General features: G+C 37.7%; 1 protein-coding gene across 1 annotated transcript in view; it reads right to left on the bottom strand.

Moving 5' to 3' along the window:
- Positions 1 to 1,558: 1,558 nt before the first annotated feature.
- The window catches only part of LOC126184377 (uncharacterized), a 704,935-nt gene continuing 679,744 nt past the window's right edge, over positions 1,559 to 26,749 (bottom strand). The window contains exons 7-8 of the mRNA XM_049926761.1: positions 20,464 to 20,589; positions 1,559 to 4,007 (exon numbers count right to left, since the gene is read on the bottom strand). Coding sequence (XP_049782718.1) covers positions 3,859 to 4,007; positions 20,464 to 20,589 — 275 coding nt within the window. The 3' untranslated portion in view covers positions 1,559 to 3,858. The remainder of the gene's footprint in view (positions 4,008 to 20,463; positions 20,590 to 26,749) is intronic.

The raw sequence follows: 26,749 nt of genomic DNA, 5'->3' as shown, positions 1-26,749 counted from the left end.
ACCAAAATAAAATTGGAGATAAGAGGCTAAAAATGGATTAAAGAGATGGAGAAAGTAGAAAGTCCAAATGTGATGAAGAGATAAAACACATAATTTGTAACTATTAGGATGAGGTGGTCAGAAAACTGATTAAAATAAGTAGGGTGATGGAGAGAGTGTGAAAATTGTATGGTCTGTATGACACAAACATTTTATATCCAATTTTATGAGAGGGGAAATGAACATATCAGAAAACAGTTATCAGTTTTTACCATGTGGCGTATTTGATGTTATACTGTTATACTGTTATACTGAAGAGACACTGTCACCACTAAATATTGAGCAGCATATGTGTGAATAGTATATTGTGCTCATTTATTTTTATCCTTTAATCTTTTATGACTGCAAATTTAGAATTTTATATAGTATTGGTACTTTTATCTTAGTTGGTACATATGAATGACATCATAAAGATCACTCTATCAGTAATGTACTTATTTTTTAAAAATTTAGAATAGATGTCTTTAGATGTATCAAGTCTATTTTCTTCCCACATTTGCCAGATAAGTTTTGTAAAGACGTTTTGTGAAATATCTTAAGCAAAAAGAACACTACCTCAGGAAGTTAAATCACCATTCATAGCTCTAGCAGGGTGAGTATTTGTTTCTTTCCATGGAGATTAAGTACCAATTGTGCAACATCTGAGTTAAGAAACAATAATATTAGTGTTGCATCAATACAGTAGTTTGCAGGAGGGGTGACTGGATAACTTTTAATACATTGTAACAGTTTCTCTGGTTATTAGCTGCATTATCTACAGCAGAAAAAAACTAGATTGTAAGCAGGGGACTAAAGTACTTGCTGTGAAGTTAGGACCTAAAAAGACTAGAGAGAGGCTATTTTTTCATATTTTTTTGCTTTCAACACAGTGACTGGAGCAAACATCTCTTTTATTTTGACTTCGCTTACCTTTCAGTCATGGCAGTCCTCTCATAGTTCTCTTCCTTCTTCCTGTGCATGTCTTTCTGTTCCTAATTCTGACCTTCTGTTTTGCTCTTTTATGTGTGGATCATTTTATATCCAGGCACAACCAACATAAATGTCTGCATAGTGCCATGTTACAAGTTTTTTTTACATGGCTTCTCTTTCAGCTCACTCTTAATCAGCTTCTTGCTCACTTTCTGTCATTATTAACTGATAAACTCAATTTAGTTTGAGAATGTGACAGGTGAATAAAGTAAAGGAGTACTGGATGTATCTCTGAGTGTGCCATGACTTCTTTGTCATACAAATTTCACACATTGTCTCTTTCCTTATGTGAACTCTAGCCCTGCTTCCCAGAACATAATGGCTGTCCCATTACTCCCCTGCATCTACGGGTTAAGGGACTGTTCAGTAATTGTCACTTTCTTTCTTTTTTTTGTAAATTGCAAGGTACAGTTTTAATTTTGGGAGTTCAGTATGAGCAACTCTGCTCTTTGTTTAATAATTTTGTTATATTCTCTTTTATTTGAAGGGAGCATAATATCATATAAAAATAATATATTCATTTATTAAACAAAATTCCAGAGATGTTTTTAAATATATTTTTATATCTTGATTGATTTTTATGCCCCATCATATCAAGTTTTTGCATTTGTGATTTTGTAATTACATTAATACACTTGTATGCTCATTCTAGTGTGTGCTATTTTTAAGTATATAATAATACAATAAAAAAGAGTCTTCTCATTTTCATTTAAGTTCCATGCACACATAATAAAATAGTGTGACCATTCTTGGAAAACATTTCAGTGCCTACAACTTGTGGAAGGCCAACTACACCATGAAACACATATCTACAATAAATTACCATTTTTCTGCTGCCTGTATTACATGCCTTTTTATAAAAAATACATCTGGCATTTGAAAAAAATAGACATTAGGATAACACTATGTAGTGTGCAATGAGTGCATAAAGATCTCTTGCAAATTTTAAGTTATAGTTGAAGTTATTCACACATGATTCCATAAACTGCAGATCTACAAAAACTGTGAAGAACAAAGAACACAATAATTAATTCCTCTGCATTTACTTATTTCTCATTTTCATTAGATATACTGTATTTCTCAAGAGGAATTATGGGATATGCTGTAATATGTGTGTGTATGACATTGTAAATTATTTATGGATAACCATAAACACATTTCTTGATTTCATACTGAAATTGATGGTCATCAACACTTTACTAAAATGCTACAAGTTTATCAGGTTTCTTCTAATTTTTTCTGCAGAGTTTCTAAATGTTATTCATTGTCTGCTCAAACAGAACAAAATACATCCCTCCATACAGTACACAGCTAAAGCTCATTATGGAACCTCATTTCACATTTCATAGTGAATTACATTGATCATTTCACATGTGTTCCTACATCAAGAAAAAAACATATAATAAAAAAAACTTAGGAAATGCTGAATTACCATTAAGTATAGAGCTCATAGAGGATACCTAAAGGTTAAAATATTTTTAAAAAATTACAGAAATTTAGAACTAACAAGAGACATTTGTATTATGGATAAGAGAGATGATAATGCTGTATGACATGCATTGAGAACTGTACCAATTTTTTATACGAGAAACATCAGAAAGTAAATCATCTGAATATTCACAGTAGGCATATTATTACACTCATTAACTGTAGAATTTATATAAATGTATAATTCACACTCATATGATGATGAACTCAATTTTGAATTCAACTGTTCATGTTTCAGTAAGAAAGGCAGAAATTTAATAGCTGAGAATAAGATTTTATAGTACCATAATTATTCTTTGCTCCATCATAACTTACATATATAGTATCTCACATAGTTTCTCAGCATTTGTAGCTACAGTCCAATAAGCTTTGCATCACTAGGATTGCTTCTATCACCCTGATTATAAACCTTGTTACTTAACTGGACACTTTTGGAAATGACAATTATATCACTAACATATACGAGTAACACATGTTAGATAGTTGGGTCATGGGGTAAAGAGATTTATTTCTCAGTTTTCCAGGAATAGAATAGATGAAAACAACATATAATATAGCTGACAAAGGCACTGTAGGTTTACCATTGTGGCCCAGCAAAGATCTGTCTTAGAGCAAGGTACATCCTGGTAGATGTGCCTGCCAGCCCAAGAAGGTATGACTAAAATAATATCTTAATGCTATTCAGGTTAGCTTTATACAACTTTCACTGATGATAATGGTTAACCACAGATTCCTCACTAATCCAGCTCACAATATTTTGATTAATATAATACACTGGATTTTTCTGCTTGTCATCAATCATTTCTTAATTATAAATTAATTCAGGAGAACATCTACATTTTATAGGTAATACACAATAAATTAAGCTACATTGAAGTATTACATTAGGTAAGCTTATATCACAGTAAATTGGTGTCAAGAATAACATTTGTTTATTATTTTCAGGTAACATCAGACAGTATACAGCTCACAAAACAGTCTAAATAAAGGCTTCTGCTATTGCAGCATATTTTATTCTGCAGGAACACTATGATGGGCTTCATCCACCAGGGACATATTTTACACATAAATTTAGGTCATACATTGCATTTCTCTGCCTAACTGATACCTTAACCATACATTCACAATAATTATACGAGTGCCTGGCTGTACAGTGTATACAAGCAACAACTGGCATAAAAATTTAAGCTTTGGGTAAACAACTGTTTATATGCAGACATATGACACATAATAAATTCAGTTTCACTGGTGAAGTCAAGATTAATTAAAAGGATGCATTTTTATATAATATATCACACTTCTAGCACGTTTGCACATACAGCCAACCACTGTTTTCTACATACTGATTATTTTAGAACATAGTCAACTGTTTGCAAATGACTGATTAGTATTGTTTCCACACTTACACTGTAAATGTCTTTCACTGTTACTGCATTTACTGCATTGCTGGTCCATATCCTCCAGATGACACTGCTCCAGCATGGATGGCCTCATTCTGCCAAGTTTTAATCCTGCACACGTTCACCAGCTTTTGTAAAAGGAAAACATTTTGAATTTGCAATATACATGTATGTATAAAATATATATGAGAAATGAGTAACATTTATTAGTAACTAACTAATACTGCAACAAACACCAATAAGAATTTCCACGTGCATTAGTCTTGCACTCATTCACAACCCTTTTTGTTAAAGAATGGAATCTTTGAAGTGGCTATACTTGCAACATGAATGATAGATTTAATACTATTTATTAAACATAAACTAATCTTGCCACAAGTACTGCTAAGAAGATAGGAGAAAATAAAAAAAAGCCTATGTGAAAGGAAATGGCAGTCCTTGTGAGAATGCTACATGGATTCACAATCACTAAACATGTTATCTGCAAACCTTTTCATACAGTAGCATGATTTATGAAAGGCATTTGGCAGTTACGGCCTACTTGAGTATGAAAAACAACATCTGAAATTTCTTCTGCCATTATGAAACTAAAAATCAATTATTTGCTTGGAAATGAATATATTCTCTTATACAAAGACAGAGCCTGCAACCCACTGATTCCAACTTGGTGTGTGACTACTGCACAAAAAATGGAATCATTGAGCTGCCTCATCCTCTGTGCTCTCCAGACCTGACTCCTGAGGACTTTTTTTTATTTCCATAGTTGAAAATCCCATTGAAAAAATGAAGATGTGCAATGACAGACAAGATAAAAGAAAATTCACATATGTCACTTCACGCGATCCAGCAAGAGGTGTACCAAGACTGCTTCCAAAAGTGTAACCAATATTGGGAGCAGTGTATCAACTACGGAGGAGAGTATTTTGAAGAAGAATAAGTGAAAGGTAAGCATAGAAAAATTTTGTGGACAAAGTTCCAGAATTGTTTTACCTCGTATTTTACTCTCTGGCAAGAGGATGAATGCTAATATAAAATTTATGTATTGTCATTTTAAGTTAAACAATTTTACTGTGAATAACAAAAAATAAGTGGTCAGCATATTTGTCTGCAGGCTTATATGGTGCTCTCTGAGCCTAGTCCAGACTGACCTCCCAATCTGTTTAATGTAGCAACACTGACACTCTTGACAGATGATTTATAAACTCCACTTTTTATGATTTCTGGTTGTTCATCTTTTGAACTGAAGAGATGTCTACCAACTGTCTGTGGAATACAGAAATGCAAAGAGTAGCCTTATGCTTTTAAAATATTGCTTACTCTATTTGATGTTTTACCTACAAAAGGTAAACTACACCACTTCCTCTTTGGTCTATCTTTGTTGTACACTGGGTGCAGTAGGTATCTGGCTTGCTTCCTCAGTTTTGTACTGAGAATTTTGCCAATAATGTTGGACTCAAATTCATTATTTGTGGGAATGGTTTTTATTGTACTGAGTTTTTGATTGTGTTCTTTGTTCATGGAGATGGAAAGATTGAAAGTGTATCATGTGGTGGAACTCTGCATGTTTAGGCTGTAGGATGTTGAGAGGAAGCTGGGATTAATGTGTCATTAAAGGAGTTTTTTTGTGAGTTTTAAATGCTGTAAACTGATCTGATGTCTATGGAAATTCATGTTAGACCCTTCCCCCCCTCCCTCCCCTCCCCCCCCCCTCCACCACCCATCCAATTCCATACTCTTTACATTAGTATGCCATTGACTCATATTTTCCATGAACATGTGGAGTTGACTAGCCGAACCTTTCCACATACAGAGAATATCATCAACATATCTGTACCAGTACACAACATGTTTACCCAATGGTTCACACTTAAGAAAATCAATTTCCCACTTGTCCATGAAAATTTCTGCTAGGTAGAGTGATAAGGTGAGCCCAGTGCCAGACAATATATTTGCTTTTAACAGTTCCCTTGGAATCAGAAATAGTTTTAGTCTAAACAACATTCAACTGTACCAATTATGCTCAGCTGTTTTTCTGGTTTAATGTTGTGTAAATAGAATTATCATGACAGTATATACACAGTCATTTACAGGAATACCTGAGAACAAGCTGTGTATGCTGAAAGAGACTAATTTTGCATTTGTTGGTATCTTAACATCTGTTAACTTGTTGACTAAATCTAAAATGTTCTTAATGCTGTATTTGCCTGTGAAGTTCAGTTTTCTCCTCAAGATGCTGTTCATCTTCCCGGAAATATTGTGTGCTGGTGCTTGTATGATTGGAACTTCTGGCTTGTGAATTTTGGGTAAGCCATGTCGTTGTGGAGCCCTAGGATTCATTTGAAGACTGCTCTTACAAACTTATTCAGAGAAAAATGTTGTAGAACTTGTTTACTATATGATTAGCCTAATCATTGTATTTAGCTGTTGGGTCTTGCTATAGTTTTTGTAGGTGCACTGATTGGTAAAATTTTTAAACTTTGTTTGTATAATCTGTTTTATTTAACAGCATTACATTCTTGCCTTTATCTGCTCTAGCACAATCATGTTACTGCTTTCAGTCCTAGTTTTAAGTCCTTCATGACTAAGAAATTATCGTTCTTTCCATATTGAAGTTGTTGTTGTTGCTGTTCCTGTATAGTTTTTTCCACTCACTGTACTTTCACAGCTGTATCTTTCTGTAGGGCTAGTTATAGATCTACTCTTAGATACTCTTAACACTTAAGGGTTGGGAATCATGTTTCTGGCATATTTGTGGTCTTTTGACAGTAGCTTTTCTTCTGGCTTTGTCAGAATTAATGTTGACAAGTTTACAGTTCTATCTGGAAACCGTATTTTCATTTTTGGGGTTATAGTTCTCTCCTTCAACAACAATAACTGTTGTAATTTCATTATTTGGACAGAAAAACATCTTATAAATGATGTGCAAAACTTTCTATTGGTGCATTTTCAAACCAGATAAATTCACATGGGTGTAGCATGTGAGGAAGTTGCATGTGTACTAATTACAAGTCCACACTCACATTATCCTGTATCCAATACCAATTTCATGTTTCTTGGTTTATCCATAGTTTGTCTGCTGTTTTCTTCACATGTTTTGCAGAAGCAGAGTTCTTTTTGATCTTAATGGTACTGTATTTTGGTGTTATTTCATAATCTAGTCACTGCTTATTAAACCAAATATGTTCATATGCTTTCACTTTCTTGGTTAGGAATCATCTATAAAGCACAGTTGATGATGCTTACCTTGAATTCTTAGCCATTTTAATTGAATCAACTGAGAGTTATTGGTGAAACATTGTATATTCCATTAACTAAACATAACACCTATCTAGCCTTGTTTCACAAACTTTATTATTAACATACAACCTAGGTTTTGGGTTAGATAAACACCCAGACATCATGAAACATGGGGTTTATAAGCTCATATGGTGATAGTGTCAGTGTTCATATGTTGGACAGACTGGGAGGTAATTCAGCACGAGGCTCAGAAAACAAAATAGAAGTTGGAGGTTTATGAAGCCAAATTCATCTTTTGCTCAACATTGCAGCTTTACAGCAGGATGAACTGCTCCCATCAAACTGTGGCACAACTTGTAGTTGAACATAACATGCTTGATTTCAATGGCTGCTTCACAACTGGGGTCATCTGGATTCTCCCATCAACAGAGTTTTTCTGAACTATGTAGAAGGGAGTTCTCATGACAACACTTTTTCCACTCATGAAATCATTCCACCCTCAATCTACAGTAGCCTAACGTCCCCATACCCTGGAACCAACAGTTTCCAACCCCTTCCCCTATCACCTCCCCCCCAGTTCACATCTCCTCACCTGTTCTGTGTGCCACTCTCTGTCAATGCACCCCTTGTCTGCTCTTCTCCTTTTCCACTCACCCTTTTCTCCTCCCCCACAGCATCCTGACACTGTGGCTGGCAGCCTTGCCCTGCCATGTAGTCCCTGAACACTCTGTCATGTATGTTGTCTCAATCCCCCACCCACAGCCCTCTACCTGTACCCTGTATCCCACCCTCTTGCCCACCCCACTTGAGATTGCTGATTGTGCTGGATGTGATACAGTTGCTTTCTGGCTGGAGCAGCTAGAGATAACAGTCATGTGTGTATGAGGTGTGCTTGCTTGTGTGATTGTGTGTGTGTTTTCCTTTTCTTTTCCTTTCTGAAGAAGGCTTTTAGTGAAAGCCCAATGTGTGACAATCATTTCATTATGTCTCTCTGCAATTCAGCTTGTCATCTTTACAGTGAGTAGCAATCTATCCTTCTCATAATATTGTTGATATTCCAACCTGAACTTTCCATTGTTTGGTTGTGTAAACCCTGAAATATTTGAAACATTTTGTAGTGCAGAGAACTACATTAAAATATAATAAATTTCAAATAATGATTGTGAATGGGGCCTGTAAATTGATATCGGGTATGAATGCTAATAAGGATATTTTCATTAGTTAGTTATTATTTTAATTTTCTGTTGATCATAATTGTAACCTCCTACTTTGATGTGAAATGAGTCAGTTTTACAGTTATGATACACTTTCTCAATGGTAAAATATGACAAAATCCTGACCATTTACATAGTTTCTTAAATCACTTTTTATAGTGATTTATACTTGACTATGTTTAATCTCTCCCTCTCTCTCAAAGTATGAAATGTAGCTTTTGAAGCTAATAATCAAGGAACTTTTGCACTGAGCAGCTTCAGATAATTTACATTTAATTTTACTCTGAGTTGATGAAACATTTAAAGTTATGTGCTAAAATATAATGATGAATTTTAGTCTGCATGTACTGTATATTTAACAGCACTAAACTCTGAATGAAATGTGCAGCTGAAACATGAAACTATTGAACTACCATAAATAATAGAAACAGTCTATGTAAATGTTATGGAGTTACACATGCTGCATCATTATTGCAGGTGGAAAATTTAATTACATAATAATACCTTGACTGTCTGTCTTGATACTACATACAACACTGCATTACAAAGTTCAATAAATTATTATAATATGCAAATGTAATCATTGAATAAGAAAATGATAAGATGATAAAGAGTTACTGAAACAGATAACCTAGTACAGCAGTAAAGACAGGCCAATAGAGTGTTGATCAATCATATTCTGATAGCAGTTGCACTTTTCAATAAATAAACGTGAATGTGTTGAATTATGTAGGTTTACTCTTTATAATATTGCATCCATTATAAGCATTGGGCTCACTGTTGATTACAGGGTTGAAAATACCAATACCAAGACAGGAACCACAAATCATCAAGATTATTCACCAGTCTTGCTGAAAAATACAGTCAACGCATTTCCTTGGAGAAATTAGGAATATTACTGCAGGTTGTAAGAGTAATCCTTAAATGATATACAGAGAAGGCTTTTGTCCTAGGAACTGAAAGACCTATTTTCAGACCATCAAGTGAACATTTAAAAAATTTGCAAAGACTTGTAAGAGAAAAGACTTTCTGACTACATTGTCACTGTATGCAGTATTCACTATGGCTTAACCACAAGAACTCTAAGGTTTCTGGTATATATATTTTTTCTAAGGGACCAGTCTTGTACCAAATAACAGGGAGAGAGAGGAGATGGTAGGACTGGAATGTCTCTAGGCATTCATATAACAAAACTAACTTTCACTATGTACACCAAAAAACAGATAAAAGTCAATGGGCACTAGCTGAAAGTATTGATTGAGACTGGCTCCAGAGCAGCTGGACAAATTACTTGTGCTGGTAGAAGTCCACTAAGTAATGCTTCATTAACAGTCCCCATTCCTTGAGTTTACTTGGATGCATTTAAACAATCACATGGTGCACAATGCCACACCTGGCCATATGGGTGGTGTCACAGTCTCTGATCAGATGAACAGGGAATTATTGGTAGGGTTCTGTGGAACTTTGTTGGACATGAAAGGCCTACAAAAGAACATATTAAACTTATGATACTGAACAGTAATGAAAACCACACAAGCAAAGTTGTAGCATCATACATAAAAAGCCAATGATATTAATTTGCTTATACTGCCATCTAATACCAACAATAATCTATAACCTCTTGAGTTGAGAGTTATTGCTTCTTTCAAGAAATTCCAAGTTACAATATGTTGTGAACTTGGTGACAGCTACAGTAAGATGAATCGTAATTTATAAAGTTGTTAAAGTACTCACTAGCTGAATTACATGCAGTGGTTTCAGGACATATTGTACTGAAGAACTGAACCTTTTCTTTTTATCAGAAGACTATCTGCCAACTTAAATGACTAACTGGCCTTTGGAAAATGAATCTCGCCAAAGAACTGATTTGTAATATACTTCTACTGTTGATGTTTCTAAGACATTATAACTGTAGGTCTGAACACTCCTCAGTTTACTGCAGCAGTTAATGTCAGTGGGAAAACCACTAAGCCAATATGTCCAAAGCCCCTCTTCTAATATAAATAAACTAAAAAGCTAACTCAGTGATTCCAACAATTATTCTCATCAAAACCTGTCTCAAAGAAGAAGCCAGATTGACAGAAGAAAAGAAAAAGGAGAAATAATGTGCAGGAAAATAGTTGAGAAATGGAAGGAATAAAAACTTAAAGAGCAAGTTGTAAGAATCCAACAAATCTGAAGCATTCTGTTATTGATGACGGCTTCTTTTTAGCAGAGAGTTTCTTCAGATGAAGACAGAATGGTATATTTTTCGGCGGGTTTCATGATTGTAAAAGTCTATCACAATTGTTTTTACAATTATCAGGCATTATGTTGATAATGTGCTAAAAGTTGCACACAAGTGTCATTTATTGATGTATGACTGGAAAAATGAAATCTATACCAATAGATGAAAGAAGTTTCGAGGCAGATACCAGTGCATTGAATTTACCTAACCCACTTAAGATGAGATTCATGTGGAAATATGTTGACTTTTTGTCATGTTGTCATTGAATTCACATTGTATTAACTATGTATTAGCATTTTTAAAGCTGTTTTGATTCTAATTTGTAATTTGTACATAAGTATACTGCATTTCATAGAGTGAACTTGCTGGGTTCTTTGATATGTATTACATTTCTGGATGTAAGCCACTTAATGACAATGATTCAGTTACCCCATTAACCTGTTTTAGAGGTTAAGTGGGCCACTTGCAACTGGTACATGTTGTTCCTCAGTTCTGTTAATATTCGGATTAGGCTTTTAATACTTGTTTCAAATATTCATTACTTAGTTCTCAGCACAACAATATGTTGAACAAGTGAAACGATGGTAAAAAGTAAGGAAGTAACAACTGGCTCTGTTAACATAACTTAACCCCCAAATACCAATAAATAGTAATGAAAAAACCTAACTTAACCCTATTGCTTGCTTTTACTCTACGTATACTGCTGTGCAAAACTTAAGGATGAAAGTAAGAACTTTTTCATGAAGTGTCACTGCCAAGTAACATAGCTCAGTGAACCTTGGCCCATACATAGAAAGAATTGCTGCACTATAGTACAGAAGGTAACTGAAAGAAATACACAATGAGATAAATAGAAATGACACTGTTATTCAAAGACAATAATAACACAATGAGGTAAATAGAAATGACACTTTATTCAAAGACAATAATTACACTGAAGGCACTGAAACTTGTTATGGTCCACTGGACATAATGAAAATTAGGTGATGGTTCTTAATATGAAACATAATCACCGCAGATGGCAGTACATGCTCTGCAACATGCTTCCATGCTGGTTGCAAGGTTGGTAAGGATATCTTGTGGCAGGGTATTCCATTCCTCTCTCTGTAGGGTTGACTACTGTTGGATGGTCATTGGTGCAAGTGGATGTGCTGCAGTACATCTCTCCAATGCATCCCACATGTGCTCAGTGCAATTTAAGTTGGGGGAATGGACAGGTTAGTCCATTTATCAGATATCCTCTAGTACTAAGAGCTCCTCCAGCTGCACTCTGTAATGCAGTTGTGCATTGTCATCCATAAAAATGAAGTCATAGCCAGATGCACCCCTAAAAAGCTACACATTGTGAAACAGCACATGTTACAATAACATTGACTATTTAATGTACCATATTCAAAGGTTTGGAGGTCTGTATGTCTGTGCAACATTATACCTCCCCACAAATAATACCTGGATCACCAAAATGATTATGTTTGACATTGTTCTTAGGTGCATTGCATGTTCCCATCTCTTGCCATGGTGGAGGAGGAGAAGATTAATGTTTAACATTCCAGAGACAGAGCACAAGATCAGATTATGAAACGATGGAGAAAGAAATTGGCAATGCCCTTTCAACAGAACCATTCTAGCATTTACCTTAAGCGATTTAGGGAAATCACAGAAAACCTAAATCAGGCTACCAGGACACGGGTGTGAATCATTGTCTTACTGAATTAGACTCCAATGGGCTTCCCACCTCTCACCATATTAGAGTATGTCCAGAATCACTACACAGGTTGAGTCTGCTCTCATCTGTGGAGAGCACACAACCCCAGTCCTCAGTGGTCCAGTCCATATGCTCTTGGCACCATTGCAAATCGTTGAACACACTACACTCAGTGGTCAATGTTATATCAACACTGTATCCTTCTCCCATATAAACCTTTTCAGGAGTGCATTCAGCCCTGATGTAATTTTTATGGATGGCCATGCACATCTGCACTGAACAGCACATGCCCTATCACAAGAACTCCTTGCCAACCTTGTCGCCAGCTTACAGCACCATATTTTCACCTGGTGGCAGAAAGTCAGACTATTAGTTTTTCAGCCTACTCCACAAGAACACTGACTAATTAATGTACCTATGATGTTTCAGCATCCTGTGGTGTTTACATCGTGCACTGCAGCACACAGAAACCATTAGTTGAACAATAACCACCCGTTATACCCAACAAAGTGTAACTTCCTCTTACCATTGCAATCATGCTAAAAGTAACAACTTAAAACCAAATATTTTTTCAGCCTATAGAAATATGCATTAGAGTTTGGATGCTTTTTCTGTGGAAGTGATGGGGGAGGGGTGACTGTAATGAATCAGACTATGACACAACTTATAGGACATGGTTAAGGAAAGAAAAATGAATGTTAGTGTAAAAGTTGCGTAGCTTAACATACACTAGTGTGCAAAACTTAAGGCCTAAAGTAACTTTTGCATGCTGTGTTCTGCTAAGTAACAGGCCAATAAAACTTCTACCATGCATAGAAAGAACTGCTACAGTATAGTACAGAAGATAAGTGAAAAAATACACACTGATATGAACAGAAATGACACTTTTTTTCAAAGACAATAATTACACTGACATCACTATGATGTATGATGGTCACTTGGATATTTCAAAATGTGGGATAATGTTTTTAATAGGATGTTTGATCATCAGAGATGTCAATGAATGCTCTGCAACATACTCCCAAGCTGGCGACAAGTTTGGCAAGGAGTTCTTGTGATAGGGCATTCCATTCCTCCAGCACCTTGGTTGACAACTACTGTATGGCCCTTGGCACATGTGGATATGCTGCAGTACATCTCCCCAACATATTCAACATGTGCTTGATGGGATTTAAGTTATGAGAATGAGCAGGCCAGTTCATTCACCAAACATCCTTTCATTTCAAGAGCTCCTCCACCTGTGCTGTTCAGTGCAGATGTGCATGGCCATCCATAAAAATTACATCAGGGCTGAATACACTCCTGAAAAGGTGCATATGGGAGAAGGATACAGTGTTGATATAACATTGACCACTGAGTGTAGTGTGTTCAATGATTTGCAATTGTGCCAAGAGCATATGGACTGGACCACTGAGGACGGGGGTTGTGTGCTCTCCACAGATGAGAGCAGACTCAACCTGTGTAGTGATTCTGGACATACTTTAATATGGTGAGAGGTGGGAAGCCCATTGGAGTCTAATTCAGTAAGACAATGATTCACACCCGTGTCCTGGTAGCCTGATTTAGGTTTTCTGTGATTCCCCTAAATTGCTTAAGGTAAATGATAGAATGGTTCTGTTGAAAGTACTCAAAGTAACTATGATATACTACTTTTTTGTCTATACTAGTGACACTGGCTAAGATTGTCATAGCAAACGCCAGGCTGTTTAGTTTATTTTTTAAATAATCTCTGTGTGAGGACCATCATAGGTTTTTTGTCCAATTGCATTCCTAAGAATTTAACATGTTCTGCTTCATTTAGCTCCTGGCTTCTGTGCATAATGTTAATATCATTTATTTGAGACTGTTTTGTCTGAAAATGCATCAGATGTGTTTTTGAAATATTTAGCTTTAGGCCATTTAGATGGAACCAAACATCTAGGGTTTCTAGAGTTTCTATGTCATTTCAGGAAATTCTTGTGTGTTTTTATTTTTTACCAGTACTGATGTGTCATCAGCAAATAAAACTGAATGATAATTTGTATTTATGAGTAAGTCATTTACATAAAAATAAAGAGGATTGGGCCCAGAATTGAGCCTTTGAGATGGTTCTCCACTTCAAGGAGTGTTTCCCTTTACTTGATGTTATGAAAACCCTTTGCTTTCTCTCCATTAGATATGACTTACACCACTGTAAGGTGCTACTTATAATTCCATATTTTCTCATTTTATATAATAGTAAGGAGTGATTCACACAGTTGAATGCTTTGGATAAGTAACAGAAAATTTCCATAGCTTTTTGTGACATGTCCAAAGTGGAACTAACTTTAGTCACAAATTCATTGCTTGCTTGAATTGTACTTTTGCCTTTCTGGAATCCAAATTGATTTTTTGAGATTACATTGTGTTTTTAACAGAAACTTTGAATTTGAATTGCAACAATCATTTGAAATATCTTAGAAAACACAGGAAGAAGGGAAGTTGGATGGTAACTTCCCATACCATCTACAGAGGCTTTCTTAAATACTGGCTTGACTTCTGCATATCTTAGATATTCTGGAAAGTACCCTTTTTCAAGTGACTGACTAATTATTTTGTGTAGTGGTTGTGCTATTATATTTGTAGCTACTTTAATGGCTTTAGCAGGTATTGTATCCCATCCTACTGAATTTTTATGTTTTAGGTTTATTATAGTTTTTTCTACATCTTTTACTGTTAGTTCGTTAAATTTAATTAGTCTCTATTTCTTGCTCTGACTTGAGCCAAACAAATGTACATTATCATGATAAGAGTCTACACCAACATCAGGTTTTGCTACATTTATGAAGAATTTATTAAAATTTTCTGATATCTGAGCAGGATGTACAATTATTTTGCCTTTTACCTTTATTTTAGAGATTTCCTGGTTGCTAGGTTTGATTCCTAGTTCAGATTTGACTACTGTCCATACTGCCTTGGATTTATTTGTGTGTTTTTTAATGAATTTAGTGTTTGCCATTTCATTTGCTGCTTTTGCAACTTTCTTAAGTAGTTTTTATATGCTTTAACATAGTTTATGAACTCAGGACTCTTATTAGATTTCAGCTCACCATGTAGTTCTCTCTTTCTATTGCTAGATATTTTGATGCCAGTGGTAATCCACTTTAGTTTATTTGTTGCCCTTCTTGGGCAAGCTATGGGTGGAAATGTTTCATTTAAGACATGTAAAAAGCTGTTTAAAAACTTGTCACAATTTTCTGAACATGAGTTTTCTGGTTGTGATGACCAGTCTACCTCATTTAATCTATGCCAGAACAAGTTTATGTTTTCTTCACTGAATTGTCTTTTCATGAAGCATTTCCTCCCATTTTTTTTATATTTATTTTTTGTGAGTTTAGTTCTATAAGCAGAGCTGAGTGCCCTGAGATACTTAGGTTTAAAGAGAATTTGGCAGTGTCCTCAAATGTATAATTTGTTAAAATATTGTCTATGCATGTTGCTGTTTGTTCATTTACTCAGGTGAAGTCAGTGAAATTTAGTCTAAAGTGGAGCTATTATGTTTTTCAGGGTGATCCATGAGTGCATCAATTAATGAACATACCTATGATGTTTCAGCATTCTGTCATGTACACAGCCCCCAGTGCAGCACTCAGAACATCATTAGTTTAATTCTAACAATCCTGTACCTACTACAGTAACTTGTACCTATCATGTACCATTCAAAAGAATTATTTCTTTCTGTTAATAAGCTTATAATGCATTACAGTAGCTTAGTAGTTCATTTGTAGGTATTTATGTCAAATAAAATTAAAAATTTAGCACTCATCTGCTTTGGTAACTTAATTGTGTGGCAAATTTTGGAGATTACACACCTTTAAGTTTCAATAAAGAATAAACCAAACCTATTCAGACCCTTTTGGAAAAGCCTTCTGTTGTGAAATGTTAAGGTTTTTATGCATGCAAACTATTTCCAGCTATACAAGTCACTTGAAATCTTACAAAAGTCCAAGAATTGACTGGGAATCAAACTCAAATTGAGATTATTAATTTGCTACAGAACCATAACAGCTACTGGGAACCACATTCAAGTATGAGTTTCTGTATAATTCCAAATACTTTATCTCTGTTCAGTTCATCCTTACAATTGTGAAAGTCAAAGTTCAGTTTGCAACAGCATGAAAACTTTGTTTTATTGCTTGTGTAAAGACCTACCTCAGTCAGCTCAAATTTTTGCACACTTTCTAATAGCACTATTTACCACTAACAGTTGTTTTTCTGATAGTCTCTTTTAGCAATCAGTCTAATGAAGCACAAGGTAGAATGAAGCAAACTCACATAAATACTGAGTGATGATTTAGGATTTATACATTTCAGTTTCTAATTTTCATTTATCCACTAAATTGGATGGCTACACTATTTCCACACATGATGTTGAAGAAAACCATCTCTGTAGGAAAAGACAGATTGCTACTTACCCTAAAGAAGACACATTACGTTGCAGGCAGGCACAATTAAAAGATACTTACATAAAGCTTTCGGCCACAACCTTCATCAGTAAAAGAGAGAAACACATCATTCATACATACAAGCAAACACACCTCATGCACACATGACAGCCAGCTACAACATCTCAGGCTGCAGTGCAAATATCATGTTGGATGCAAGCAGCAATCTGGATGGGGTGGAGAAGGGAAAGGGATAGTAGAGTATGTGTGGAGAGAGAGATAAACACTGTCTGGTGGAGTGCGCAGAGACTAGAATGCCAACAGGCCCAGCGTCAGGAGGTTGTGGGGCAGGAAGGTGGTGAAAAAAGGGGCAAAAGGAGAGGAGCAGGGAAAGATGGGTGGATACATTAGTAGAGGGCAGCAAGTAAACAGGGTGGAAGATGAGAATAGAGAGCAGATGATAGGACAGAGGGGGTGGAAACCGTTTGGTGGAGGGTGTGGGGACAGTATGTTAAAATAGGTAGTGGCCGGGATAATTAGAGGAGTGGAGAATATGTTGTAAGGATGATTATCATCTGTGCAGCTTAGAGAAGCTGGTGGTGGAGGGAATGATCCAGGTGACTCATGTAGTGAAGCAGCCATTGAAATCAAATGTGTTATGTTCAATTGCATGCTGTGCCACAGGGTGGTATACTTTTGTTCTTGGTCACACTTTGGTGGTGGCTGTTCATACTGGTGGACAGCTGGTTGGTAGTCTTACCAATAGAAAAAGCTGTGCAATGATTGCAGAAGAGCTGATAAATGATATGGCTGCTTTCGCAGGTGGCCTGGCTTCTGATGGGGTAGGATAAACCTGTGACAGGACTGGAATAGGAAGTGCTAGGTGGGTACTGGGCAGGTTTTGCACCTGGGTCTTCCACAGGGATATGATCCTTGTGGCAAGGGGTTGGGACTGGGAGTGGCAAAGGGATGGACTAGGATGTCATGGAGGTTTGGTGGGTGACAGAACGCCACTTTAGGAAGGGTGGGAGGTATATTGTGTAGAATGTCTCTCATTTCAGGGCATGATGATAGGTAATCAAAGCTCTGGTGAATGATGTGATTCAATTGTTTCAGCCAGCAGTGGTGCTGTGTGGTGAAGAGGACATTCCTTTATGGCTGGATCTTGGGGGTGGTGAGAGGATTGGGAGCGTGAGGGGAAATGGGATGGGAGATATGTTTGTGGACTAGGTCTGTGGGATAGTGCCTGTCTGTGAAGACCTTGGTGAAACCCTCAGCATACTGAGTAAGGGAGTCTTTGTTACTGTAGATACGCAATCCCTGGTAGCTTTGCTGTAAGGGAGGGATATTTTGGTGTAAAAGGGATGACAGCTGTCAAAATGCAGGTACTGTTGGTGGTTGGTGGGTTTAATAAGGTTTAATAAGGGCAAAGGTGCGGTGGAGCCATCAGAGAGGAGGAGGTCAACATCTAGGAAGGTTTGAGGAGGACCATGTGAAGAGGATGGAAGAGAAGGCTGTGTTGGTCCTGAGTCCTTCCCCGTCCTTCCCTAATCCGATGAGACCAATGACCTCGCTGTCTGGTCTCCTTCCCCAACACAACCAAAACACCAAACCTCTAGGCTGGTTCAGGTTCATTGATGATATCTTCATGATCTGGGCTCAGGACCAGGACACCATACCTTCGTTCCTTCAAAACCTCAATACCATCTCTTCCATCAACTTCATGTGGTCCTCCTAAACCCAGTATGTCACCTTCCTAGATGTTGGCCTCCTCCTCTCTGGTGGCTCCATTGGCACCTCTCAACATTAAACCACCAACCACCAATAGTACCTGCATTTTGACAGCTGTAATCCCTTCCACATCAATCCTTCCTGTACAGAAAGTTACCTTGATGTTGCCTACCTTGCACATTGCCTACTCAGTTTGTATATCTTGCTTATTTTTTCATAGTTCCACACAACTTCTTCCTGTTTTCTCGATTGATTTGTGTTCAGTTTTTCAAGGCCTATCTACTGTGCCAACTTATAACTAAATCTGAGGGGGTGCAATGGGAAGGTTCCCTTGTTAATATGCTTAGGGTCTCACCAAGGTCTTCACAGACAGGCACTATCTCAAAGACCTAGTCTGCAAACATATCTCGCATCCAATTTCCCCTCATGCTCCCAATCCTCCCACCACCCCCAAGAGCCCCAAGAACCAGCCATAAAGGAGTGTCCTCTTCGTCACCCAGTAGCACTGCTGGCTGAAACAATTGAATCACATCATTCACCAGGGGGTTGATTACCTATCATCATGCCCTGAAATGAGAGAAATTCTGCACAAGATACCTCCCACCCTGCCTAAAGTGGTGTTCTGTCCCCCACCAAACCTCCATGACATCCTAGTCCATCCCTTTGTCACTCCCAGTCCCAACCCCTTGCCACAAGGATCATATCCCTGTGGAAGACCCAGGTGCAAAACCTGCCCAGTATCCACCTAGCACTTCCTATTCCAGTCCTGTCACAGGTTTATCCTACCTCATCAGGGCCAGGCTACCTGTGAAAGCAGCCATATCATTTATCAGCTTTGCTGCAATCATTGCACAGCTTTTTATATTGATATGACTACCAACCAGCTGTCCACCAATATGAACTGCCACCACCAATGTGTGGCCAAAAACAAGAGTAGACCACCCTGTGGCACAGCATGCAACTGAACATAACTCATTTGATTTCAATGGCTGCTTCACTACTGGAGCCATCTGGATCCTTCCCTCCACCACCAGCTTTTTTGAACTGCACAGATGGTAGTCATCCTAACAACATATTCTCCGCTCCTCTAATTATCCCCGCCACAACTTATTTTAACATTCTCATCTTCCACCCAGTTTATATGCTGTCCTATACTAATGCACCCACCCGTCTTTCTCTGCTCCTCTCCTTTTAGCTCCTTTTTCCACCACCCTGCCCCACAACCTCCTGACGCTGGGCCTGTTGACATCCTAGTCTCTGCACACTCCACCAGACAGTGTTCATCTCTCTCCCCACCCATACACTAACAGCCCTTCCCCCTCCTCGCCCTGTCCAGATTACTGCTTGCATCCCACATGATAGATGCATTGTGGCCTGAGATGCTGGAGTTGGCAGTCATGCGACCATGAATTGTGCTTACTATTGTGTATGAATGATGTGTGTCTCTCTTTTACTGATGAAGGTTGTGTCCAAAAGCTTTATGTAAGTGTCTTTTAATTGTGCCTGTCTGCGACTTAGGATGTCTTCTTCACAGTAAGTAGCAATCTGTTTTTTCCTGCATTGTTGATATTGAAACCAGAGATTTCATGTTGAAGAAAGTAGATTAAAATTCAGCTAGGTAGTATAGAAAGGTCTTTAATTTTTCTGCCTTGTTTTTATGAAGTCATGTAATATATTTAAATCAAGTTACTGAAAAGTGTTGTACTGCGGTGCCACAGAGTAAAGAAGACTCAAACTATAGTTAATATTCTCCCATCCTTTAATTTATAAAGCGCAGTGTTTCCTAACATCTGAAGTTTAGTAGCTAGGTCTAGGATATGCAGTTTAGACATCTCTGTCTGGTGCATAGTATCAGACTTTACCACAGTCAGGACCCAGTAGTTAATTTCAGTTTTATTTGTGATCACCAATCATCTTACTGGTGAGCTTTCTATAAAGATGCATAATCAGACACACAATAGAATGTGCGTTACTGAACCTATTTTCAGGTGCTCCCTGGATGAAAATGTGCATTATTATCTGACAAAGATGGAAACTTACATGGTCCTACCTGCGAAGTCAGTTGCATGAACAGGTCCTGGACTGGGTGACCGAGAAGCTGGAGGTAAGCCCAGTAACGAGTCCAGTACATCTTCCAGTGTGGTTGAACTTGGACTTGGCCTTTTGCAAGGTGCTCCTGCAGCAATAGAGCAGCTGTATTGCACTTGTCAATAAGCTTTGGATTTTTATTAAATATAGGTCATACTTAATCAGGTAATCCACTCATTCATTAAATGAATGAAGTCCTACTATAGAACATCATTTATCAGACATAAGTTAAACCTTTGATTTTTAACTGATAATTTTGTTTATATTTCAATGCCACAAAGAACCAGTTTAATAGAATTCCAGCCAATGAGACATCAAAAGGATATGATTAGGCTAATATCTTTTATTGTATGTACTACTGAAGTACTAAAAATATAAGACTTAGTTTAAATTACACACATTTTGCATTAAAGATGCAGAACACAAGTACTCTTAACTTTAAAATAGGACATAAACATCGATGGAAAAAAATCGGAACATAAAAATAATTAATATAGAATAACGAGATTTCTGGAATACGTTTGACTAGGTAACATATTTAAGTGATTAAAATTGCAAGATCACAGGTTATTCTAAGCGAGAGGTAAGCCAGTGCAAATTTGAAATGCTGATATGTAAATAACCTGTGTAACTGCCAGACGTTGAATAGAAGCATGCAAACGTGCACGAATTGTGTTGTACGGGTTCCAGATGTCAGTCTGTCACATGGGATTCCACACCTGTTGGACTTGGTCAGTCAATACAGGGGCAGTTAATGCTGTTGGTGGATGACGCTGGAACTGTTGTCCGATGATGTTCCATATGCGTTCGATTGGAGACCGATCTGGTGAAGGAGCTAGTCAATGCAACATGTCAACACTCTGCAGAGCATGTTGAGCTACAACAGCGGTATGTGGGCGAGTGCTATCCTGTTGGAAAACATCCACTGGAATGCTGTTCATGAATGGTAGCACAACAGATTGAATCACGAGAGTGACACAAATTTGCAGTCAAATTGCATGGGATAACCACGAGTGCACTCCTGATGTACGAATTTCCACTCCAGACCGTAGTTCCACTGTGTCTAGCACGCAGACAGGTTGGTTGCAGGTCTGCAGCTGGCCTCCTAACCAACACGCGGCCACCACTGGCACCGAGACAGAACCAGCTTTCATCCGAAAACACAATAGACCTCCACCCTGCCCTCCAACGAGCTTTCGCTTGACACCACTGAAGTCGCGGACAACGGTAATTTGGGCCAGTGGAATGCACGCTAGAGAGTATCTGGCTCGGAGCTGCCCTGATACTGATTGACACTGGCATTCCTAAGGGCTTTCGTGACACCCACATTACCACTGAATCAAACGCTTTACGATAGTCAGTTCATACTGGATGTACGATAATGTATTCTGTTATCTTTACAGCGAGAAGTGAATGGTCTGGATATGGTTAACAGTTGAGAAACTTTTACGAAAGCCTGTTTGTTCGACCGGTTGTTACAAGTCTAGTACCGGGTGATCAAAAAGTCAGTATAAATTTGAAAACTGAATAAATCACGGAATAATGTAGATAGAGAGGTACAAATTGACACACATGCTTGGAATGACATGGGGGTTTTGTTAGAAAAAAAATACAAACGTTCAAAAAATGTCCGACAGATGGCGCTCCATCAGATCAGAATAGCAATAATTAGAATAACAAAGTAAGACAAAGCAAAGATGATGTTGTTTACAGGAAATGCTCAATATGTCCACCATGATTCCTCAACAATAGCTGTAGTCGAGGAATATTGTTGTGAACAGCACTGTAAAGCATGTCCGGAGTTATGGTAAGGCATTGGCGTCGGATGTTGTCTTTCAGCACCACCAAGAGATGTCGGCCGATCACGATACACTTGCGACTTCAGGTAACCCCAAAGCTAATAATCTCACGGACAGAGGTCTGGGGACCTGGGAGGCCAAACATGACGAAAGTGGCGGCTGAGCACACGATCATCACCAAACGACGCGCGCAAGAGATATTTCACGCGTCTAGCAATATGGATTGGTTTTCTTTTTTTTTGTTCTAATAAAACCCCATGTCTTTCCTAGCATGTGTGTCAATTCTTACCTCTCTATCTACATTATTCCGTGGTTTATTAAGTATTCAAATTTATACTGACTTTTTGATCACCCGGTATTTCAGAGATCGGTTGTTTATTACTTTAGTCAGAAGCCTGTGACGATGTGCCACAAGGCTTGTAAGACGATAATAATCTCTCGCTTTTCAGCTTCTTGAACGATATTGCCAATATGGCATTTTTCCAAATATTTAGTAACATATTTTCCTGCCATTTTCAGATTTTTTTTGTTTTTTATCCTTAGAGGAGCCTTCTTGTTTTTAATGTTACACAATGCGCTTTCTGCCTCTGTGTTCATTACTTCTGCTATTTAATTAGTACTTGTGTCCAGTTATGGTAGTTTTTCTTCAGGTAGTGCATAAACAGCCGAAGTACACAGCGCCAAGAAGGAATCAGTTAAAGTACAAACGATATGTTGCATATCGGTTATAATCTATCCTTTCTTGTTCTTGGGCTTGCTTACTGGATTTGAAACTTTTCATGTTTTGGTATTCGTCTATTGTTTGCATGATTTGATGGTCGGCGGCGGAAACACGAAAATAAGAAAACGGCTATTTTTGTCAAATCCCTATGAGAACTAATCTGTAAACACCAGTTGATGTGTACTGGCTACAACGTAGAAATCCTCTGAAAATTTTAGGAATACTATTGCTGCTGGGGTAAGTTTTTAAGAAAGCGAATAGATATCGCGCCCCTAGAGACCACGGATTATTCACATCAAACCACTCACCAAATATCTCTGAACAACCTTTGAGGGACTGTCCATAAACCTGAAATCCACCAAGAATACGTTTTACGGTATTACGCCTTTGCAAGACCTCAACTTAGGATAACGAATCACCTGTGTTCGAATGCTTTTTTAATGTGATGATGAATTAAGACATTCGAAATCTATAGCACAAATCATATTTCCGGTTCCCTGCAGACGCAACTACGAGATACGAGTAAATGAAAATGAAATTCGATTATACAGCTTATTCGTTGGGTAGTCTATGAGCTGTGGGAAAAGTTCCATTTAACGCAAAATGCGTCGCGGGGTTAACAGCGGAGGCCGACCGGTGTTGCAAAAGCGGTATAAACGCGAGAAAGCTCGTAGAAATGGCAGGAAAAAACAGATTCCCTACGGATGTTGTGCTTACTATGAGCCGACTGGTACAGTTCAGAAGTATCTTGATGAAGGTGGCATTATGAAACGAACGCCAAAACTATGAATCCACTCAGCAGTTATAGGGGGCTCATGGCTGAATATGTCTGCTCCGGAAGACCAGAAAGGAGCGCTAATTAAGATGGATGCAGTTTACCTCTGACTGACGGCGGCTATTGTAGACCGATGGCGAGTAAAAGCAGGGAGGGTTTTGCGTTTAGGCAGACAATTTTCATTGCACCACGTGGAAGTGGGGCTGCGTGCAGTCCTTTGGTCTGCTCTCTGATATCATCTTTTATTTAGTTACTTATTTTTAAACAAAAATACATGAATTTGGAAGTACAAAATTATAAATTTACGGCATGTTTTTAAGAAGAGATCAAAAAGAAGACAAGACGGAGTAAATATAGATGCCCCTTCACCAACTCCACCCACGGAGGAGAAACTGATGGAGAACTTTTAAGTACAGCCTTCCTGTGTCGTGCTACCCGTATTAGTATTATACACATGAACATCTCTCCTCGGGAAAATTCGATCTCGGGAAAACTTGAATTGTTCAGTCCACGCTGATCTAATCTAACATATATTGGTGTTATTTGTTAGTGTGCTGTGTGTTAATGTTTGTTAGTTTACTATACTACAACGGCTACTACTACTAGGTTAGTAAGTAAAAAAAAAAAATTGCTTGGCTTGAAACCATATCCTGCTACGATCTAATCTAAGTAATGTACAAATCTTTCGTGGCTGTACAAAAAAAAAAAAAAAAACTACAAATAACCGAATTATTAATCCTATAAATATCTGTTTGTATAATAAACTAGTTTATTTGATTAGTGTACTTGTTAATTTTGTATATATTGTGCAACATTCATGGTGTGTCACTGTTGCATGTTAACACTGTTTGGATTGTGGCTATGTGTCTCTATGTTACTTTACATTACATTCATATAATCACATTTGAAATGATAAGTTCATTCATATTATTACTTTACAATGATGTGAACATGTTTAACGTGGCAGGGGACCAGGGAACAAGTGGACTGAACAAAGAAGCAGCTGAAGCTATTCACGTTTCTGGACACATTTATTTCCTCTAGACAGAGATTCTCGGCGCAAACAGATCATTAAGTTAACATCCATCTAGTATCAGTTAAATAAGATAAAGAACAATTCTAGAGAAAACAGAAACCGATCTTACTATTTTTCTCGAAATTTTTGTTTTCCAGTAGATATTTTTCCAGTCATAGCGGATACCTCACCAAACAAAGACATTTTCAGTTAATTAAAGCTTTCAGATCAGGATGAAAGTAAAATACATGCAACGAAAAGAGACCCATTTCAATGAAAGTTAATACTAAAATATATACGGATAATATGGATCACACTTAGAAATGAAGAGGACGTGCGAAATTGTTTGATGACTTAAAATGTGCTTCCAATGATTGAAAGCGTACCAGGATAACTTCTATTGACACACCATAGCGAGTAAGAAGTGTCGGAAAACATTTGGTTTACTGGCAATGTAGTTGGTTGTCTCTTTAATATTTATAACTTCAGTGACTAAAATCTGATTACTTTTGTGATCTTTGACACCTTAGATTAGATTATATTGATATTATGAAAAAGATGCTTAGAGTAATACTATCATGTATAACAATACAGATTTGTAAACGTTGTAATGTAGATGAATAAATGATTGGACGTTCTAGTTTTAGTTAAATGTTTTAACTTTCCATTTTTCTGAGTATGCTGAGCTAATAGAGAGCATCATGACTGATACAGGGATTAGTGATCACAAGGTCGTTGTAGCTAGGCTCAATAGCGTTCCTTCCAAATCCACCATAAACAAACGCAAAATAATTTTATTTAAAAAAGCGGATAAAGTGTCACTAGAAGCTTTCCTGACAGAGAATCTCCATTCCTTCCGAACTGACTATGCAAATGTAGACGAGATGTGGCTCAAATTCAAAGATATAGTAGCAACAGCAATTGAGATATTCATACCTCATAAATTGGTAAGAGATGGAACTGATCCCCCATGGTACACAAAACAGGTCCGAACGCTGTTGCAGAGGCAACGGAAAAAGCATGCGAAGTTCAGAAAAACGCGAAATCCCGAAGATTGGCTAAAATTTACAGACGCGCGAAATTTGGCACGGACTTCAATGCGAGATGCCTTTAATTGGTTCCACAACGAAACATTGTCTCGAAATTTGGTAGAAAATCCGAAGAAATTCTGGTCGTATGTAAAGTACACAAGCGGCAAGACGCAGTCAATACCTTCGCTGCGCAGTGCCGATGGTACTGTTACCGACGATTGTGCCGCTAAAGCGGAGTTATTGAACGCAGTTTTCCGAAATTCCTTCACCAGGGAAGACGAATGGAATATTCCAGAATTTGAAACACGAACAGCTGCTAGCATGAGTTTCTTAGAAGTAGATACCTTAGGGGTTGCGAAGCAACTCAAATCGCTTGATATGGGCAAGTCTTTAGGTCCAGATTGTATACCGATTAGGTTCCTTTCAGATTACGCTGATACAATAGCTCCCTACTTAGCAATCATATACAACCGCTCGCTCACCGATAGATCTGTACCTACAGGTTGGAAAATTGCGCAGGTCGCACCAGTGCTTAAGAAGGGTAGTAGGAGTAATCCATCGAACTACAGATCTATATCATTGAAGTCGGTTGACAGTAAGGTTTTGGAGCATAAACTGTATTCAAACATAATGAATCACCTCGAAGGGAAAGATCTATTGATACGTAATCAGCATGGTTTCAGAAAACATCGTTCTTGTGCAACGCAGCTAGCTCTTTATTCGCAAGAAGTAATGGCCGCTATCGACAGGGGATCTCAAGTTGATTCCGTATTTCTAGATTTCCGGAAAGCTTTTGACACCGTGCCTCACAAGCGTCTTCTAATCAAGCTGCGGGCCTATGGAGTATCGTCTCAGTTGCGCGACTGGATTCGTGATTTCCTGTCAGGAAGGTCGCAGTTCGTAGTAA

This window comes from Schistocerca cancellata, chromosome 4 (assembly GCF_023864275.1).
Source record: "Schistocerca cancellata isolate TAMUIC-IGC-003103 chromosome 4, iqSchCanc2.1, whole genome shotgun sequence".
In the NCBI taxonomy this organism is placed as follows: domain Eukaryota; kingdom Metazoa; phylum Arthropoda; class Insecta; order Orthoptera; family Acrididae; genus Schistocerca; species Schistocerca cancellata.
This window is presented reverse-complemented; position numbering and strand designations above follow the sequence as displayed.